General features: G+C 35.5%; 1 protein-coding gene across 1 annotated transcript in view; it reads left to right on the top strand.

Moving 5' to 3' along the window:
- Positions 1-13,661, top strand: part of CUNH1orf185 (chromosome unknown C1orf185 homolog) — a 31,974-nt gene extending 18,313 nt beyond the window's left edge. The window contains exons 3-5 of the mRNA XM_024739368.1: positions 1,871-2,006; positions 11,939-11,975; positions 13,186-13,661. Coding sequence (XP_024595136.1) covers positions 1,871-2,006; positions 11,939-11,975; positions 13,186-13,580 — 568 coding nt within the window. The 3' untranslated portion in view covers positions 13,581-13,661. The remainder of the gene's footprint in view (positions 1-1,870; positions 2,007-11,938; positions 11,976-13,185) is intronic.
- Positions 13,662-22,531: the final 8,870 nt, after the last annotated feature.

The following is a 22,531-nucleotide window of genomic DNA, read 5'->3' on the forward strand; positions in this document are numbered from 1 at the left end:
GGGAGGGGCCCCCGACCTCAAAAAAAAAAAAAAAAAGGTTGAGAAAGATGAGGATAGAGAATTAAGTTTTGGAATAGCAACATGGAAGTTATTGGTAGCCTTGAACAGTTTTGGTGGAGTGATGTGTTCAGAAGCTGACTTTTGTGTAAAGTACAAGAGAAAATTCAGACAAGTATATACATCCTTTAAAGAAGTTTTTTTTTTGATGTTGGGGAGTTGCTGAAAGGGGCAGAGACTGGAAGAAAATGTGAGGTCAAGGAAGGATTGTTTTGTTTTGTTTTTTTCCTTGAAAGATGGTAGACATGCTTGATATCTCCCTCTCTCTTTCCCACCCCTACTAAATTCGAACAATCACCAAGTTCTATTTATTTTACTTCATTAATTGCTCAAATCTATCCATTTCTCTCCATTATCATTGGCACTACCTTATCCAGCTTATCATTATCCCCCACATAGTCCTACAGAGTTATAACTGAGCCTTTACCTTCACTATACTCCTCATTTAATCTCTTCTTCACACTTCAGCCAGATATTTTCCAAATGAAAATCTGATCAAGTCACCCCACCCTTCCACCCCATTCCCACTACATTATAAAGGACTTGCTATTGCTTTTAGGATGAAGACAAAGTCACATGACTTTTAAGGCCCTACATGTCTGCCCATGCATACTCTCCAGTTTCATCTCCACCTTTCCCTCTTGCTTTCTGTGCTTCTGCTACACTGTCCTAATCTGGCCACTAGGTTTTTGCACTTGATATTCTCTCTGACTAGAATATTCTTACTCCTACAACTCCCCTCCTCCACTACACTCTATCTAATAACTACTCCCATTTCTTCAGATGCCTAAATCAATCATCTCATCCTCAGAAAAGCCTTCCCTGACCTCTCTAACCAAGTTAATTCCCTTTCTTATATACTCACAGAGTAGCAGGTAGCTTTCCTTGGTAACACTTTCCACAGTTGTAATTTTTCATTTTCTTGTGATTGTTTTATTAATACCTGTCTTCCTTGCTAGTGTTTAAGCTCCATGAGAGCAATGACAGTTCCATGAGTATAGTGGCTGTGCTTTTTTTCCCCTGCCACTGTATATACAACATCCAGTATAATGCATGGTGCATAGTAAGTACTCGGTAAATATTTGTTAAGTCAATTGAATTCAATAAATGAATGAATTTTAATTGTTAATACTGCAATAAGTAACATAATATGATCTCTTGAATTAATTTTGAAAATTTCTAGTACCTCGGAAAGAAGAAAAGGCAATCAGCATTATTTTTTAAATTGTTAAGTTTAGAATTACTATTAGAAACTGCATTCCTTTATACTTAACTATCTTTGATCCGCTTTGATCAGTTTACTTGCTGCTTCATTATTTCTAACCTTCTCTCAAAATTACTTGTGGCTGCATGCATAAAGATCACAGGTACTCTTCCCTTGTAAGTCTTTAGTTTCAATTCAGTTTCCTTCTACTTACTTTTGCCAGAGACATTATTAAATATAAAATTGGCCACTGAGTTCCATTTCACTTAATTTCCTTTGCCATTAAAGGCAAATCTATGAAAAGACTAATTGACATTAAATTGATTAATTTTCTCACAACCAGAATGAAGGTTATCAAAAACTGATGGTTAATCTTCAAACTGGAAATATTAACTCTGCGAAGAAGTAGCTTAATTTATGTTCTATGGACAAAATAGGTGTAATGAAATCAGTAACATATGAAAAGGGAATATATAAGTTGATTTGTGCTTTTAAAAATAAATATATAATATATTCTGATTTTAAAACGTTTATGTAGAACTGTTGGAAACAGAATAATTTTGTTTTATAATTCATGTTTAATAATATTCTCTATAAAATATTTTTCAGAGAAATATTTCAAGATTCCAAATTTAAAACAATTGATGAGAGATGCAGACAAAGACCATCAAAGGCAAAGATTAAATCTCATTCTCAGTGTGTTTTTATTTCTCAAAATTTTCATACTGGAAATTTCCAATTACAGGTAGTGTGTAATATTTTATAGCAATGTTTTCAAATAATTTCTTTTGACACCATGTCATTAGCGTTGTTGTCTTTAAATTATTTAAATTATCCACTATTATTTTTAAATTTGAGGTACAATAACAAGGAGCTAAATTTAAATTACCCAAACTAGTTAGAGTTTATATTACAGGAAACTGAAAGACTAAATGAAAATGTCTCCTTCTACAGTTGCTTCTCTGTATCTCTAGCCAGAGAACCTGTATTCCCCATATTGGAATTGTTGCAGGGATGAAGATAAATGGCATAAAAAACAAAGCAAAAATTGCCAAGCCTATCAGAAGAAAGAGATTTGGAGATAAGAGGATACTCAGATAACCAAATAACCTAACCAAACCAACTAATTGAAATTAAATACAAAATGCTAATTGAAATTAATAAGGGTTTATTAAGGCTTCATTACATTCTGAGCTCTGGGCCCTACCTATTGAGGATAGTAAGATACAAACCCTACTTTAAAAGTGCTAGTGTAGTACAAGTGGGAAAGGCAGACACATAATTAACTTTCTGTTATATGGCATCAAAATAGTTGTATGGACAATGTGAAACAAGGGAGACACCAGTAGAAATTTAAAACTATGATATAGCTAATCAATGCATTATTAAATTTTATATGTTTTGGACTCCATGTCTAATATAGTCTCCCCTTTTTCTATTACATTTCTGAGACTCATCCAGGTTGGTGCATATACCCATCATTCGTCATTTTTTATTGTTATATCATATTCCATTGTATTAATATATCAAATTTTATGTTATGGACATTTGAGTTGTTTTCAGTTGGTTTTTTTAAAGGAAATTTCCACAGGGAATGTACCTAACAGTAGAATCACTGACTCATGGGATTTGTGCATGTTTAATATTATTAGGTAACTTCAAATTATTTTCCAAAGTAGTTTTGTCAATATACATTCCCCTCAGGAATGCATAATTGCTAGGATTGCTCCATATCAACAAATACTGATGTTTTTAAGCTCCTAAATTTTTAACAATCTGATGGATGTGTAATAGTATCTCACTGTAGTTTTTTCTTAATAGACTTAATTTTTTCAAGAAGTTTTAGGTTCACAACAAAATTGAGAAAAAAATAGAATTCTCATATACTCCTTGCCCCCATACAAGTGCAGCCTCCTCCACTATCAACATCGTTCACCAGAGTGGTACATTTGTTACAACTAATGAACCTACACTGACACATCATCACCTAAAGTCCATTGTTTACATTAGTATTCACTCTTGAATCCAACATTCTATGGGTTTTGACATATCTATATATATATAGAGAGAGAGAGACAGACAGGCACACACACACATGCACACAGAGATAAACAGGAACAAAGAGACAGAAAGACAGAGAGACAGAGATGTATGTACCATCATAGTATCAGACACAATAGTTTTACTACCCTAAAAATCTTCTTGTTCCATCCCTGTTCATCCTTCCCTCCAACCAGTGATTGTTTAGCTGTTTCCGTAGTTTTGCCTTTTCCAGAATGTCATATAGTTGGAATCATACAGTATATAGCCTTTTTGGGCTTCTTTCTCTTATTAATATGCATTTAAAGTTCTCTCTGTCTTTTTAAGGCTTGATAGCACATTTCTTTTTGGTGCTGAATAATATTCCATTGTATGGATCTACTTCAATTTATTTACCTACTCAGTTACTGAAGGACATCTTGGTTGCTTTCAAGTTTTGGCAATTATGAATAAAGCTGCTATAAACATTCATGTGCAGGTTTTTGTGTGGACATGTATTTTCAACTCATTTGGGTAACTACTAAGAACATGATTGCTGGATCAAATGGTAAGAGGTGTTTAATTCTGTTGCCAAACTGTCAAAGTTTTTTTTGGCTGCATTGGGCCTTGTTGCTGTGCACGGGCTTTCTCTAGTTGTAGCAAGCGGGGACTATGCTTCATTGCACTGCATGGGCTTCTCTTGTTGTGGAGCACGAGCTCTAGGCGTGTGGGCTTCAGTAGTTGCAGCATACGGGCTCAGTAGTTGTGGCATGCGGCCTCTAGAGCACACAGGCTTCAGCAGTTGTGGCACGTGGACTCAGTAGTTGCAGCTCGCAGGCTGTAGAGCACAGGCTCAGTAGTTGTGGCACACAGGCTTAGTTGCTCCACAGCATGTGGGATCTTCCCGGACAAGGGATCAAACCCATGTCCCCTGCATTGGCAGGCAGATTCTTAACCACTGTGCCACCAGGAAAGTCCCACTCTACTTTTATTGACTTCTTTAATTTAAATTTATTAATTTAATTTGTTGAGGTGTTCTTTTATTTTAGTTCGTGGTTTTCAGTATAGAAGTCCTTCACATTTGTTTTAGTTTTATTTATGGTTATTTTTATGCTATGGTAAATAGTATTAATTAAAATTTTTTATTTCCCAACTGTTTGTTGTTAGTAAATACAAATACAATAGATTTATCTTATCTTATTCTGAATTACAGACCAAAAAGTTGCAGAAAAATTACAAAGATGTCCTGTATAACCATCACCCACTTCCCCCAATGACATCTTATATAAGTATACTTTATGAAAAGTATACTTTATTATAAGTATACATTGTCAGAACCAGGAAATTTAGGCTACAGACCTAACTCAAAGATTACCAGTTTATGCATGTACTCATTTTTTGTTGTTTTTATATATAATTCTATGACATTTTATCATATGTATAGGTTTGTATAACCACCATGACAATCAACATACAGAAGAATTGTTCCATCACCATAAAGGAACTCCCTCATACTACCCTTTATAGTCACTCCCCCACTCCCTTTCCCTAACCTCTGGCAACCACTGATCTTTTCTCCATTGCTATAATTTCTTCATTTCTAGAATGTTATATAAATGGAATCTTATAGCATATGGCCTTTTGAGCTTGGCTTTTTTTCACTTAGCATAATGCCCTTAAGATCCCTCCATATCATTGCATGTATCAATAGATTTTTCCTTTTTTATTGCTGAGTAGTGTAACATTGTGTGGAGATATCACAGTTTGTTTAACCATTTATCCATTGAGGAGTATTTGGGTTGTTTCCATTTAGGAGCTATTACAAAATAAGGATGCCATGATCGTTTGTGTATAGGCTTTTTAGAAAACATTAGTTTTAGTTTCTCTAAAATAAATGCCCAGAAATGCAGTTCCTGGATCATGTGGTAAATATGTTTAATTTTTAAAGAAATTTCCAGATTGATTTCCAGATTGTACCATATTACATATCCACCAGTAACATATAAGAGAATCATGTTTTTGCATCCTCTTTATCATTTGGTACTTAGCAGCATTTTAAAGTTTAGCCATTTAAATGTGTTTAGTGATTTTAATTTGCATTTCTTTAATGGGTAGTGATGTTGAACAGCTTTTCATATTTTTAATTTTCTGCCATCTATATATCTTCTTTGGTGAAGAGTCTCTTCAAGTCTCTTGTGCATTTTCTAATTGATTATCTTTCTATTTAATTTAGAGAGTATATTCTGGATACAAGTCTTTTTGTCAGATATGTGATTTACTAATATTTTCTCCCATTTGATGACGTGTTTTCATCCTCTCAAAATGAAAAATAGTGTAAGTTTTAATTTTGGTAAAGTCCAATTTATCCATTTTACCTTTTTGTTTTGTTTTGTTTTTATTGAAGATGGTTGAGTTACAATGTTGTATTAATCTGCTGTACAGCAAAGTGATTCATTTATACATATATAGACTTTTTTAATATTGTTTTCCGTTAGTTTACCATAGCATATTGAATATAGTTCTCTGTGCTGTACAGTAGGACCTTGTTGTTAATCCATTCTACATATGAAAGCTTACATCATTTTTGAATCATAGTTTTGCCCAGATACATGCCCAGGAGTGGGATTGCTGGATCATATGGTAATTCTATTTTTAGTTTTCTGAGGAACCTCCATACTGTTCTCCATAGTGGCTGTACCGACTTACATTCCCACCGACAGTGGGAAGGAAAGGAAGGTTCCCTTTTCTCCATACGCTCTCCAGCATTTGTTATTTGTAGATTTTTAAATGATGGCCATTCTGACTGGTGAGAGGTGGTACCTCATTGTAATTGATTTGCATTTCTCTAATATTAGCACTGTTGAACATCTTTCATGTTCCTATTAGCCATCTATATTTCTTCTTTGGAGAAATGTCTGTTTAGGCCTTCTGCCCATTTTTCATTGGGTTGTTTGCTTCCTTGTTGAGTTGTATATTTTTCCTTTTTGAATCATACTTTAAGTGTCATGTCCAATAACTCTTAGTCTAACCCTAGGTCACAAGGATTTGTTTCTAAGTTCTCTTCTAAAAGTTTCTTAGTTTTAGGTTGCTTTGTTTTATATTTAATAGCTTTATTGAGGTATAGTTCACATACCATACAATTTGCCTTTTTAAAGTATCTAATTCAGTAGTTTTTAGATAGATATTCACAGAGTTATAGAACCATCTTCACAATCAGTTTAGGACACCTTTATCACCTCAAAAATAAACCCTGTACCTTTAGCAATCACTGCCCCTCCATTTTCCTCCAATCCTCCTAGGCCTAGACAACCACTAATCTATACTTTCTGTACCTATAGATTTGCCTATTCTGGAATTTCTTATAAATAGATACATACAATATAAGGTCTCTTGTATCTGCCTTTTCATTTAGCGTAATGTTTTCAAGGTCCATCTGTGTTATTGCATATATCAATATTTTATTCTTTTTCATGGCTGAATAATATTCTATTGTGTGTGGATATATCACATTTTGTTTATCCATTTATCAGTTGAAGGACATTTGAGTTGTTTCCACTTCTTGACTATTATGAATAATGTCACTATGTATATTCGTATACAAGTTTTTGTGCAGGTATATGTTTTCATTTCTCTTGGGTATATACCAAGGAATGGAAATGCTGTGTCATATGGTAACTCTATGTTTAATTTTTGAAGAATTGCCAGACTTTTTTCCAAAGTGACTGCACCGTTTTATATCCCCACAGGCAGTATATGAAGATTATATTTTGTGGCACCCTTGTTAACCCTTGTTTTTAACCTTTTTTTTTATAGTTATCCTAGTGGGCATCAAGTGGTATCTTGTCATGGTTTTGATATGCATTTCCTTAAAGCCTAATGATGTTGAAAATACTTTCATGTGCTTATTGGATATTTGTATATCTTCTTTAGAGAAATATCTATTCAAAGCTTTGTCCATTTTTAAAATTTGGGCTATTTGTCTTTTTGTTGTTGAGTTTTAAGTATTCTTTATGTATTCTAGATACATATCCTATATCAAATATATGATTTGTAAAAATTTTCTCCCATTTCGTGGGTTGTCTTTTCTTCTTATGGTGTTGTTTGAAGAACCAATGTTTTTAATTTTCTTGAGTCCAGTTTACCTAATTTTTTCTTTTGTTGCTGTGTCTTTGGTGTCATATCTATAATCATTCCTTAATTGAGGTCATAAAGATTTATACCTCTGTTTTCTTCTAAGAATTTAATAGTTTTAGCTATTATATTTAAGTGTTTGATCCATTTTGAGTTAGTTTTTTGTATATAGTATGAGGTATGGGTCCAACTTCACTTATTTGCATGTATAAACCTAGTTGTCCCAACACCATTTGTTGAAAAGAGTATTATTTTCCTATGAAATTGTCTTAGCACTCGTGTCAAAAATCAACTGATTGTAAATATGAGCATTTGTTTCTGGAATCTCAGTTCTATTCCATTGATCTATATATCTATCCTTATACCAATACCACACTGTCTTCATTGCTATAGCTTTGTAGTAAGTTTTGATATCAGTAAGTTCTCCAGCTTTGTTCTTCTTTTTCAAGATTGTTTTGGCTATTACCATGGTAATATTACCATTTTACATTTTATATTTCTATCTCTGATCCATGTTTAGTTAATTTTTGTATAAAGTGTGAGGTTTAAATCAAAGTTCATTTTGGGGGGCTATTGATGTCATATTATTCCAGCACTATTTTTTGAAAAGGCTATCCTCTTCCATTGAATTGTTTTTGCAAATTTTGTGAAAAATCTGTTGGGCATATATGTGTTAGTCTGTTTCTGCATTCTCTATCTGGTTTATTGACCTGTGTGTCTATCTCTACCAATATCACACACTAGCTGTATAGTAAATTATAAAATTGAGCAGTACGATTTCTCCAATTTCATTCTTCTTTTTCAACATTGTTTTAGGTTTTCTTATTCTTTTGCATGTCCATGTACATTTTAAGGTGAACTTTAGCTGGAAAAAAGTCTTGTTGAGATCATGATGAAAATTACCTTTTTTTTTTTCTTTCTTGGCTGCACCACGCAGCATACCCCACACCACATGGGGGTCTTAGTTTCCTGACCAAGGATCAAACCCATGGTCCCTGCAGTGGAAGCGTGGAGTCTTACCTACTGGAACGCCCGGGAAGTCCCAAGAGTTACATTTAGTTTATACATTAGTTTGTAATGAATTGTCATCTTTACTACAGTTGACCTGTGTTCTATGACCTTTATAAATAAATTTACTTATTACTTCTAGTAGTTTTTTTGAGGACCACAAAAGGCTTTCTTCATGTACAAGCATGAGATCTGTGAAAAACATTAGTTTTATTTCTTTTCCAATGTTTATGCTTTTATTTTATTTTCTCATCTTATTGCATTGGATAGGACCTCCAGTATAATGATGAACAGAAGTACTGAGAACATATATCCTTTTTATATTCTGATCTTAGAATACATTCAGCTTTTCATCATTAAATAGGAAATTAGCTATAGAATTTTTGTAGATGCATATAGTCAGATTGAGGAAATTCCCTTCTATTCCTAGTTTCCTGAGAGGTTTGTCTGTTTGTTTTGCCATGAAGGGTTGCTGATATTGCCAAATGGTTTTCCTGCATCTTTTAAAATTGTTCACATGAGTTTTCTCTTTTATTTTGTTAATGTGAATTACATTGAATTTCAAATGTTAAATCAACCCTGTATTCCTGGAATAAACCCCACTGGATTTGATTTACTAATATATTTTAAATAATTTTTGCATCTATGTTAACGAGGGATATTATTTTATAATTTTCTTATCTTGTAGTATCTGGTTAGATTTCAGTATCACAGTTTTATTCTCGTCACAAAACAATAGGGAAATGGTTCCTGCTCCTCTACTTTCTGAAAAATTTTTGTGTAAAATTGGCTATATTGCTTTCTCAAACTTTTTTCTAGAATTCACCAATGAAGTCATCAAGGTCTGGATTTTTCTTCAAGAGAAAATTTTTTTTTTTTTTTTGTGGTACATGGGCCTCTCACTGTTGTGGCTTCTCCCGTTGCGGAGCACAGGCTCCGGACGCACAGGCTCAGCAGCCATGGCTCACAGGCCCAGCCACTCCGTGGCATGTGGGATCTTCCCGGACCGGGGCACGAACCCATGTCCCCTGCATCGGCAGGCGGACTCTCAACCACTGCGCCACCAGGGAAGCCTGAGAAAAGTTTTGGCTATGAATTTAGCTCCTTTAACAGATATGGAACATACAAAATATTTCTATTTTGTATGTTTTAGAAATTCTTTTCAGTAAATTTGTCCATTGTACCTGAGTTGTTAAGTTTATTGGCAGAAAGTTTTTAGTAGTTTCTTCTTATTATGCTTCTAAAATCTATTGAATCTTTAGTGATGGTACTCTTTTTATTCCTGATTATATTTCTCTTTTCCTAAATCAATCTTGCCTGGAGTTTTATGCTTTATTATTCTTAGACTTTTGTTCTTTTATAACATAAACATTTAATATTTAAATTTTCCTCTAAGGCCTTCTTTTGTTGCATCCCACAAATTTTATGTTTTGTTTTCATAATTATTTAGTTCAAAATATTTTTAAATTTCTTTCAATGATATTGACATTTTTGAAGAATACAAGCCAGTTATTTTATAGATCATAGACTGTTCCTCAGTGTGACTTTTCCTTGCAGTTTATCACATCTGAAGGCGTAGAGTGTACATCTGCTCTTCACTGGTGATTTTAGTTGATCACATAATCAAGATGATGTCTGTTCTTTCCTCACTGAATTATTTCTGTTTTTACCCTTACAGTTAATAAACAAGCTGTGTGGTGACACTTTGAAAACATGTAAACATCCTCCTCTTCATCAAACTCTACTTACTAGCCATATAAATTATTACTTGAGCTAATCTTTACAAAACTGTAACAATATGATGATTTTCTAATTCTGCCACTCCTATCCATATTTGTCATTTGGCTTTCTACTGTGAGAAAGAAGCCCTACCCTCTTCCTTATTTTATTTATTATTAATATAGACTCATAGGCTTCTATTTTATTCAGCAGATTATAATCCATTACTATCATTATTTTGATGCTCAAATTTTCCTAAATTTAACCAGTGAGCCACTTGTTTAAGATGATTCCTCTGTCTTTTTTATACGTCCCCATCATTTTTTTGAGTCTTTACTTACTTCTGATACTATAGTATCATTTTGTATTAATATCCACATATCTTAACATAGTTAAAGATTTCCTTACTTTTAAAATTTTAAATTGTAGGTTTTAAAAATGCTAAACAGTGTTGTGAGGAACATTCTGGTAACTGAATATTTATACAAATGCAAAATTATTTACCCGGCATAATAAATTTCTAGAAATGGATATGTTAAATTGCCCTCCAGAAAAATTATACCTATTTATATATAGCAATATATAAGAATGCCCATTTTGTCATTCCCTTAGTTTGGGTAGAATTTTAATCAGTCTAGGACCTTACTCTGTGGTTCCCAGACCAACAATATCAGCATTACCTGGGAGCCTGTTAGAAATGCAAAATCTCAGACCCCACCCCAAACCTACTGAGTTAGAATATGCATTTTAACAAGCTCCCCCAGGTGATACATAGGCACGTGAAAGCGTGAGAAGCAATGTTCTAATATAATTTGTACAGGAGTCACAAATTGAATTGGTCCTAAATCCAGGCAAGGTAAGTCAGGAGCCTATACTGGCATTTATATTAATAAAAGTTGAAAATGACCAAAAAGTAAAGTAAGTTGTAAAAAAAAAGTACTTATGTGTTATCCTATATATATGTATATCCCATATATATGTATACCCTATATATATGTATATCCTAAGCAAGCCTTTTTCGGTGAACAAGACAATGAAAATCAGCATAGAATACCCACACTGTTCCCCTATAACACAAGAGACAATGTTATCTCTCTGTCTTCACCCACTGCATACCAAACACCCTATGCACTAGCTCATTGTTTATCTAGTGGTCTAAGGAAAAACTGAATCAGAACTGCTTGAGGAGTGTGTTACACTGCATACTCCTAAACCCTACTGCCAGAAAATCTGTTTTAGTAGGGTCTGATATTATGTCCAAGAATCAGCATTTTAATAAACACACCAGGTAATTCTGATGCCCTGTTTGAGAACTACTACAGCACCACACTTCCCAGAACACATCTGGAATGTATTGTTTGATCAAATGTTTTACTTGCTTCAAAAGAATAGTCGCATTTTTATAAAAGGCTTCTGCCAGAATTCACTTTTTTGTTGTTATTAGTTAATAGAATGAGCAAGTCTAGGAATTGTAATTACTTTTTTAGCCCTCTCTAGTTTTAACCAAGTGACTCTAAGTTAGTGAGAATGGAGAGAAATAATCCTGTTGAACTCTATTTCACCCTTCATTCCCTATCCTGGAGACTGCCTTCTTGAACCAATTCACATTCTTTTCAGATGATACCTCAACACTTTTTCTTTCCTGTCAATATAGTTTGGTAAAATAAATTCATATTGTGGAAAATATGATTCTATCAAAAATTTATTATGATGTTAAAATATATTATTCTTATATAAATATATATCAAATTGTTTAAAAACTATTAATTTTTAAAACACAAATAATGTTTTTTTATGTAGGAGGAGCAAAGAAAAATGGAAACAGCACATAAAAAAGGTACTTTCTCTCAACAATTTATTAGAATAAATTGTAATCAACTTCCAGCAATTCACATTTTAAAGAATCAAGAGGCTATCCTAAATATATCCTAAGTATCTAAATATTTTTTAAAATCATAAAAATTCAAGGGAAACATTTATTAGTATATGAATGGGCATATATTTTTTAGAAAACAAAATTTATAATGTCTTGTCTTAAATTAAAATGTGAAATTTAAATTTTTGTCCCTTCTTTAAATCCAAAGGTATCACAGTCAATGCCATATAGTAATGATGGAGAGTTAAAAGACATGAGTGTTTTGTAACCCTTTAGATATTGACTTAGTACCTCAAATCATTACCCTCCTACATAATTTTAGAAATGCTGAATATAAAATGTAATAAGGTATTTAAAACAGCATTAACAATTAATGTTATATATTCATATCAAAAATTAACATGTAAAATATTATAAAAGATATTTTAGGATATGGTGTAAATGTGATCTTTTCTAAAACTTAACATTTTTTATTTACAACTGTGCAGCATAAATAATGTAGTGGGAGAAGCATGGGACTTAGAGTAACACAAATCTAGATTGAAGTCCATTTTGTATCTGATTTTGGTGACATTCCTTTAAGTCTCAGTCTCAGTCATACCTTTTGTGAAATAAGGCTAATAACTACCTTGAAGAATAACTGAGAGGATAAATGAGGTCTGGAAGTATATCGAACTGCTTTGTAAATTGTAAGGCACTATATGAATGTTAGTTGTTACTTTAATTGGTATAAAGCCAACTCATAGGCCCTTCCCACTGTGGATCAAACATTTTGTAATCTACCTGCTTAAGGAGGCATTTTAAAATTTATTTTTTAAATAAGACAATATTTAGCTATAAATAGTTAAGAAACTGTCTGCCATCTCTAATTGTAAGGGACATTCCAGAACTGAGCTTTCTAACCTGTTTAGAATCTTCTCCTGTTAAAACAGGTTGATTTTATTTAGAATAGATTTTTGTACTCTTGATTATCATGAAAATATTGCTGATTCCCCATTACATACTTAACATTGTATGGATGATGATAGCAACTTAGCATTTTCACTGTTGCATCATCCTGTTCATTAAAACCCTAAGAAGAGTTTGAATTTTAGAAAGTAACATTATCCTTATAATTAAGATTTGACTCATAAATATGTAATATTCATAGTAAATCTAATTTTTTTTACAGCAATTAAAGATTATTCTAAAGATGAATTCTGCCTTGCAACAAGAAAGGTCATTTGTGACCCCTCAGAGACTAGCTCGGCAACAAATCCCGGCAGTGTTACCTTAAGCTTATCAACGTTACCATCTGATTCTTATTACAGCCAAAGTATAGAAGTAGCTGATGACTGGTTTTCTGATGATTCCCTAGTGAAAAAGAGCCCTCCAATGCCTTTTCTCAGGGAGCCTGTAATGGAGAAAGTATTTTCATACTTGTCAACCATTCCATTAGAAGAATGTACTGGAAATGTACTAAATATGACACTTTATGATGATCAAAAAGATGACAACATTAAGGGAATATTTACACAAAGAAATACAGAGGTTGAAATACAAAACCTTCAACATAATATTGAATGACTTTTTTCTTTTGAAACTTTGTGTACACTGAAATCATGTAAAGTTAAAACTGAATTACCAGCTTCTGAGTCTCTTAACGTGTCCATGCTAATATTGCTTTTCTTGATCTTTACCATAGAGTGGTCTACTTCCCTTGCCAATTATTTCTAGAAACAAAATTACAGGAAGAACTAGAGCAATATCATAAACATTAAGTTTAACTCCTTGTATCTCATCAAAGGACATAATAAATAATAGGAATGTATTTCAACACATAGGAGAAATACTTTAAGAAATCTTCAGCACAAATACATTTTTAATAAAACATTTGCAGCATTTCTTTATACTTTGACATTTTCAGTTTTATTTCAATGTGGGTAAGGCTGGGAAGAATACTTCCGTCAGCTATTCTGAATTTTAAATACATAAATCACCTACCATTTAAATCTTATTATGCCATGACTTTCGTAAGCAATATAACTTTGTTCCTCTAGGGGAGCCTGGAACACTGTGAAGAGTACAGAAAATAATTTTCTTTGCCCTTTCCTATGTCTGTTTCTCAGAATAGCCCTCCAGCCCTTACCCCACTATGATGAAGATGTGAGCAGCTATGTTCATAGACATGTGACTCAAGCTAGATGAACCAGAATTCCTCTCTAATTTGAGAGACCCTTGGTCAAATTTCTATTTATGGCGCTGAGGGATTTCTGACACCCACCCTGTAATTAATCTCTTTTAATCTCTTTCTCACAAATACCCTTCATGTAATTAGTCTCTGTTTCTCTTTCTCTTGGGAAAAACAATTAACAAAATATAATATTACCTTTTGTGCTTAAAATACTCATGCCAGGACCTGTGCATATCTTCCCAAGAGATAAATCATGCCTATTACAATAAATGAAAAGAAACTTGTCTCAAATATGGTAGTAGCATTATCCAGGCTGATCACTTCCCTCCTAGGGGGAATATTAAAAAGTATTAGAACACCTCTCTCTGTTGAAGCACCTGGTCATTTCTACTGGTTATAGTTGTGAGAACATCTCATGGGTTGTGAGAACATCTCTCTATATCCATTCCTAAATCAAAACAAGCTATTTCAGCTCAAGGTTTGTAAGGAGTGGTAAAAAGTATTTTGAATTGGTCTCTGTCTCTTGGTGTTCTACCAACTTCTATCTTACTATCTCAGAGAAGAAAGTCATCTCTAAATCTGGTAAGATTCTAAAGCTTCCCTAGGAATTTGGGGTTGAAGACAAGAGATTCTAGCCTTAGTCTGACTAATCTCTGGAATAGAGAAAACATAAATTAGGTAGCTATGAGTTGCCATGTCCCACCCTGTGGTTTAGAAAGAAAAAAAACAGGAAATCTGCAGTGAGAGAGCAGTGAAATATTTGCAAAGTGAAGAATAGAGATGAGAGATGAGGAGAATGTGATTCCTGGCTTTCTAATGGTGCTCCATTCCCTTGTTCCAGCCCTTCATGTTTCCCACCCTTGGGTTAGTAAGGCAACCTTGTATCCTAATTATAAATTCCCCTTTTTGCTTAAGCTAACAAGATTTGATTTCTGTTACTAGCCACCATCCCTGAGCCCTGTTTTTAACTGTTTTTCTTAGCTTTGGTAAGGTACCCTTGTAATTTTTAAATAAATTACCTTTTTTGCATAAAGTAGAATTTTGTTTCTGTTACTATAACCAAAGCATCCTAACCAAATTCTTGTCATTACAAATGAGAAATAAAGAGATCTATGCACTTAAAGTAATTGTCACACTGTAGTGATAGAATAAACTGAGTTTATTTCTTCAAAACCTAATACATTTACTTGTTTATTAAAATGTTACTTTGTATCATAGGTATATACATTGTTCTATTCGAAAAGCCTAATGAGCAGTTCATATGAAATTACACCAGTCTAAAATAATCTTATTTTCAAGAACTGTGAAGGATCTGAGATTTCACCATCCATACCAGCTGACAAGTTAACCTGCAACAGTTTCATGTCTCTTAGGTCAGCGACAAAGGACAGTCATAGTAATAGCAATATCAATAGCCAAAGTAACATCATTTTTGCCTCATTTCCTGAGCCCCAGTTCCCACGGGCAGTAGGAAGAGGCCCAAATAATACCTGCACGGTGGATTGCATAACGGGAAAGGAACACTGAGTGAGGGAAACAGATATTTTATAATGGGCAGTAAGCACATGTGCCCTTTGTACCATAGGAAGCCACAATATATTCCAAGACTCTTTGCTACATAAACATCCTTGAAAAGAGTTTGGCAGTCTGTGTCTCTGCTCACAGGCATGAAGAAATACAAGAGATCCATAATTAACATTGCCATAGGGTGTTGGTTACAGTTTTTTTTTTAATCACAAATACCTGGAAACCAACGCAAATTAGCTTAGGAAAAATTTTTTATTTTGTAAATAGAATCAAATAATGGTTAAGCAACTAAATACAGGAAACACAAGGTTGTAACTGGGCCTCAGGAACAGACAGAACAGGCTCAAAGTCCATCAGGAATTTCTCTATTCATACCAGTCAAGTTTTGATTGGGGAAAATGAACCACTATCATGTATGAGAAAAGGAATTTATTACAGGAATTATATCTTACATGTTGTAGGAGAAGCTGGGGAAGTGAAGTAAGTTTAGGAGAGAAGTCAGAGAATCAGAGAAGTCACCAGTCAGATAATCTGAGAAGCCACCTTGTCCAACTGCCACAGTGAGACTGTGGAGTGGGAGGAGAGGGGTGGGGGAAAGGCTTGTGAGAATATCTACAGGAAGATGTGCCTCTGAGTAGCTACTGCCTTGACAGTATTTTGCCAACTCTCTGGTGGTGACCCTGGGGCTATTGTTTGTCAATAGGGTCAGCAGTTAGGAGGAAAAGCTGGACATTGGGAAGAAGAACTGGAAACACGACAGAGGAGAGTGAGGGCAATTTGGAACCCACTGTCCTCTCTGCTGTTGCCACATCTAAGCATGATGACCTTCACAGAGAAATGGCTTCTGCTTAAATTCTGCCTTCCATATGTTGCACATATTCCTCTCTTGGCCAACTCTAGCCCGGAATCATACAGGGGAAATGATACTGGGAAACATAATTCAAGCTTAATGAGTTAACAGAGTACAAATCACCTCAGTCCACTCATCAGTTTGGCATTCATTTACACTTTAAAACTTCTGTATAACAAAGTAGCAATCATGTTCTTACATTCCATGATGCAAGATCCCTCCTATAATAAACAATACACCAACACTCTCCCCAGTGGAGGATACAAAGTCCCTAAGTTTAGCCACTATTCACATGTGCTAGTAGGGGAATGAGATAGGGGAAGAAAAGAAAAAGAACTGGTATATATTCATTTCAAAGTAGGAAGTGAAATGCCTGTAACTACTACCATCATTTTTGTAACTTGTCACATGGTCACAGCTGAGACAGAAAGTAAAGCATTCACTACTGGATTACCAGGAGTAATAGAAGAGTCACTCTCATTTTCACCCTTTCTCTCTTGGACCTGAGAATCCTAGCCAAGAGACAAACAGCACCATATCTTAGTACCTGAACATATACCACATCCTGGAGGATATTATCTGTCTGGGCCATGAAAATTATTGCCACTAAAACTGGGTCTTCAAAAAGTGCCCCCCACCAACCTCCACACCATTCTATCGGTTCTTGCTTTGGGTAATGGGGAAAATGGTAAGAAGAGATAATTCCATGAGCATGACCCTACTGACATACCTCATTTCATGTTAAGTAAAATTATTTTCTGGTCAGAAACAGTCTTTTCAGATACCATGATGGTGAATGTGGTACCCTGAAATCCAGGGATGGTGGTAATGGGAGAAGCACGGTGTCTAGAAAGGCAAATCCATATCCAAAGTGAGTGTATATTCCAGTGAGAACACAGGTGATGTCTTTCTCTTGGTAGAAGTGGTCTGATGTAATCCACCTGTTACCAAGTGGCTGACTCATACTCCCCCCAGGGAATGGGAAATCAGTGTTAGTCTCTGCTGTTGGCAGATGGGGCTCTCAGAAGTGGCTATAGTCACGTCAGCCTTAGTGAGTGGAAGTCCATGTTCCTAAGCCCATGAGTAACTTTCATCCCTTCCAACATGGCAAGTTTGTTCATGAGTCCATTGGGCAAGGACAAGGGTAGATGTTGGAAGAGGCTGACTAACATCCATGGAACAGATCATCTTGTCCACTTGATTATTAATGTCTTTTTCTGATATTGCCCTTTGGGGAGCATTTACAAGGGACTCAAATTTATCTTCACATTCTGTGCCCATTCAGAGTAATTTACCTACATATATCTTCCTTAGACTCCTTGTACTCCTTACAAGTCTGCAACCATCCAGCCAAATCCTTAGCCACTGCCAATGAATCAGTGAAAATCTATACAGTCTGAACATTTGTTCTTCCAGGCTCTACAGATAGGTCACTGCTCAGAGTTATGCCTACTGAGACTATCTTTCACTACTGCCCATCAGAGCCATACATGAGCAGGGCTATGGTACTCCAGCTGTGAATTTTTAGCTGATGCTGGCATACCATGAAGAACTATCTGTGAACCAGGGTCAAGGATTTTCTTCCTCAGTCAATTGGTGACAAGTCATAGATATATGTTGAAAGAGAGAAGACCATGCAGCAGCAGTAAGAGCCACAAGTATATTAACCATTTCCTCATACAATTCCTTTGTGCCTTCAGAATCCACTCAAATTCAATTTTATATGTTTTAATGCCATTTTTGATCTAGTGTAGATCTGTATACCTAACTTTACGTATTAGTGAATCAGAGAACATCCAGTTCATGGTGAGCAGCTCAACTCAAAGGTAACTTGGTGACCATGGTCACATGGTAAGTCTCTACTAGTCTAATGGCAAGTTAGGTGGTGTTTCCAAAAGGAGGATAATTATTGGCAGGTGATAACATAACTTTGTTTGGAATCCTATAAACTCTGATCAACCTATATTTGCCTGCTAAAGTCTTCATACAGTATCCCTATCTGCCAGAAACTTCAAATAATATGGATCTGCTGGACCATATGGCCCAAGGGACAGAAAAACTAACTTGGTAACCTGTACCTGCTGCAGAGCCTTCTATTCTTCTGGGCAATACTCAGAATTGGAACTCTTCCAAGTTATTCAGTGAGTCAAAGTAGCACCCTCAAATGAGGTTTATGTTGCCTCCAATATCCATTGTGCCTCTTTCTTAGTGGTTGAAGGAGTCAGATGCAGCAACTAGTTTTTCATCTTGGAGTATCTGGACATGCTCCAGACCACTGGATGCCTAGAATTTACTGAGGCAACAGGCCATTGAATTTTGTGGAACTTATTTCCACCCTCTGACATGCATATATCTTATCAAACTATCTAGGATAGTTACTAATTCTCACTCACTATGTCAAGTCAGCATGGTACCACAAATATTCTGTGTTGTCCATTCTTGTGTAATGAAGAAGATCAAGACCCATTTGGACTAGATTATGACAGGGGGTTAGAAAAATAATATAACCCTGGGGTGGAACAGTGAAGGTGTAGTGCTGATCCTTCCAGATGAAACAAAACTGCATCGTGTGGTCAACTGCATGTTGTGGTCAAAGTGTTGATTTTTTGCAGCAATGAAACAACACCCAAACAGTACCTGTAATTAGAGGGACTACATGAATAAGTCATTTGGAACAATCCACTTTCATTTTCTAGGATCTATCTGTCTTCTGCACAGGCCAAATAGGCAAGCTGAAAGAAGATGTGGCAAGAATCACCATCCCTGCATCCTTCAAGCAACATTAATCTCTCCAATGTCTCTATGTGCTATTGCTTTTGGTTTATTATTTTGGTATGGGGAAGCACTTCTAGTGCCTTCCACTTGGCTTTTGCTACCATAATAGCTCTCATTCCATGGGTTAGAGAACCTATATGGAAATTTTGTTAAGTATGTCTATTCCAATTATGCTTTCTGGAACTGGAGAGAGAACCATGGATTTGGTTTGGAATTTACTGGAGCCATTGAGATGGACCCAAACCACCACTACATTAGTGACCTGAGCTCCATAAACCCCTATTTGACTAGTGGACTACCGTGACATTTTAGAACTCCAGTAATTAGTTTCAGTTCACAAAAATTATCTAGTAATCCTTTTTGAAAATCTGGTTATTTCCCTTAGCCTAATGCACCAGCACACTGGCAAATGGTTGCAAATATCTGGGGGGGAAGCCTAGGAAGAAGATTTACAGTGTCAATTTTTAGGAGAGCAGCAGGGTCCTTCATCAAAGACCATCTTTTATCCAAAGGGCTCTGGGTCTGAGAACAAGCTTAAATCTGGGATGTGATTGAGGAGCCACCACTCAATTATATTGTAGTGATTCAAATTAGACCTATTTATTGAGCTAGAGCTTTTCCTCTTATTCAGATCAAGTTAGTCTTTATAGGTTAAATCTGTCTCCAGTGTGGTAGACAACAGCTGAAGTGTCTGTCTGGCTCTTTTAGCTCTTGTTTTGCCCCTGGATAACTTGGATTTTCACCTATGTAACAGTTCAAGAGTGAGCCGTGGCAGAGGACCAGAACAAATATTTTCCCAAAGAAGACATACAAATGGCCAACAGACACATGGATAGTTCCTCAGTATAACTGATCATCAGAGAAACTGAAATCAAAACCACAATGAGATGTTACCTCACACCTTTTAGAATGGTTGTCATCAAAAAAACAAGAGATAACAGGTGTTAGCAAGGATGTGGAGAAAATGGAACACTTGTGCACTGTTGGAGGGAATGTAAATAGGTGCAGCCATTATGGAAAACAGTATGGAGATTCCTCAAAAAATTAAAAGTAGAACTACCATGTGGTCCAGCAATTCTTCTGGGTACATATCCAAAGGAAATGAAAACACTATCTCAAAGAGGCATTTGCATCCTTATAGTCATTGTAGCATTATTTACAATAGCTAAGACACTGAAACAAGTGTCCATCAACACATGAATGGAAAAGGAAAATTTGGTATATATACACAGTGGAATAGTGTATAGGACTATATAGTGGACATCTTGCCGTTTGTGACAACATAGATGGACCACAAGAGCATCACGCTAAGAGAAATAAGTCAGAGAAAGGCAAATACTGTATGATCTCACTTATATGTGGAATTTCAAAAAGCAAAACTCGTAGAAACAAAGGACAGATTAGTGGTTGCCAGAGGCTAGGGATGAGGGGTGGAGGAAATGGGTGAAGTTGGTCAAGAGGTACAAACTTCCACTTATGAGATAATTTCTGGGATATAGTGTACAACATGGTGACTTTAGTTAACAGCACTGTATTATATATTTGAATGTTGCTAAGAGAGTAGACCTTAAAAGTTCCTATCACAAGAAAAAAAAAACTGCAAAACTGTGTGCTGATGGATGTTATTTATTGTGACAACCGTCTTGCAATACATACATGTATGAAATCATTATGCTGTACACCTTAAACTAATATGTCAATTACATCTCAATAAAACTGGAAAAAATTTTAAATAAATAAAAATAAATTTTAAAAAAATATTGTGCCCTGGATTGCAGGGGTATTTATATGCAGATTTGGGGCTCCACATCAATTTAAGCAATCACCCACAGATGAAGGTACTTTGTGGGAGTCCATTAATCCAGTGGAGAAGTTCCAAAACACCATAGAAGAAAAAAAAATCTGAAAATAAATATATTGAAGAGGGTTAGAGAAAGAGTTTCACTTTGCCCATGTCACCTCTACCTCAAGGTGGCAGGACTTGGTGCCAGGAAGACCCCCACAGCCTGTAATTTTTCCCGCAGGAGAAAGGGAGAGCATGTGAGTGAGTGCCTCTCCCAGCTGTGCTGGATGCTGCCCAAGAGGTCCACTTCCTTCTTGCCTAACTCAGGTTACTGAGGTGATCTGCGAGGCTGTGCAATTGGGAGAGGTGGGGAGCACAGAGACACAGTTGTGTCCCTTTGATGTACTTGGAATATATCAAAGGGACACAACTAACAGCTTCACGCTTCTTCCTACCAACTGATCTGTGGATTCTATCTAAAAGGCCAACCATGAGATACTGGGAATGCCTTATCTTAACTGGCTCATGAGAACCCTCAACTCTCTGTGCATCTCCCCTATATTCACAACCTCCCCATGGCTGGTTCCCAGCATGAGCTCCTATGGACAGTGAGAGCTAGCCCTTGCAGATGTCTAGCAAACAAGCACAGAAAGTGATCCCAACTCTGTGGGACTGGGAGAGTGCTCATAAACTTGAGTATTTCAGGGTACTGCCCAAGGGGGGAAAAGAGGAGGCCCTCAGCACCCAGCCTATCTTCGCAGGATTGAGAAAAGGCATGCAATCTTAAGAATTCTCCCCTAAGAGAGAGCAAGAAGTGTAGACTGGGCACATGCATAGAAAAGATCTGTAAAAGCCTCAGAATTCCTTGCTGGACTAACAAATGAAGGTATCTCTCTCCTGAAGCCAGTCAGTAAATATTGGAGGAGCTGACTTCTTCAAATGTGATGAAAACAATGCAAGACTTCAAGAAATATGAAAAAATCAAAGAAATAGTATACCACCAAAGGAACACAATAATTTTCTAGTAACCAGCCCCAAAGAAATGGAGATCAACAACTTGCCTGGCAAAGAATTCAAAATAATTTGTTTATTTTTGTTTTTTGGCCAAGCTGCGTGGCATGTAGAATCTTAATTCCCTGACCAAGGATCAAACCTGTGCCCCCTGAAGTGGAAGAATGGAGTCTTAACCACTGGACCTCCAGGGAAGTTCCTCAAAATAATTGTTTTAAGGAAACTCAGCTACAAGAGATCATACAACTCAATGAAATCAGGAAAACAGTGTGTGAACAAAATAAGAGGTTTAGCAAAGAAAAAGAAATTATTTTTTAAATTCTGCAGCTGAAGAATAGAATGAATAAAATAAAAAATGTGATAGAGAGCATCAACAATAGACTTAATCAAGCTGAAAA

The sequence above is a fragment of the Neophocaena asiaeorientalis genome, unplaced genomic scaffold, assembly GCF_003031525.2.
Source record: "Neophocaena asiaeorientalis asiaeorientalis breed wild unplaced genomic scaffold, Neophocaena_asiaeorientalis_V1.1 scaffold138, whole genome shotgun sequence".
Lineage (NCBI taxonomy): Eukaryota > Metazoa > Chordata > Mammalia > Artiodactyla > Phocoenidae > Neophocaena > Neophocaena asiaeorientalis.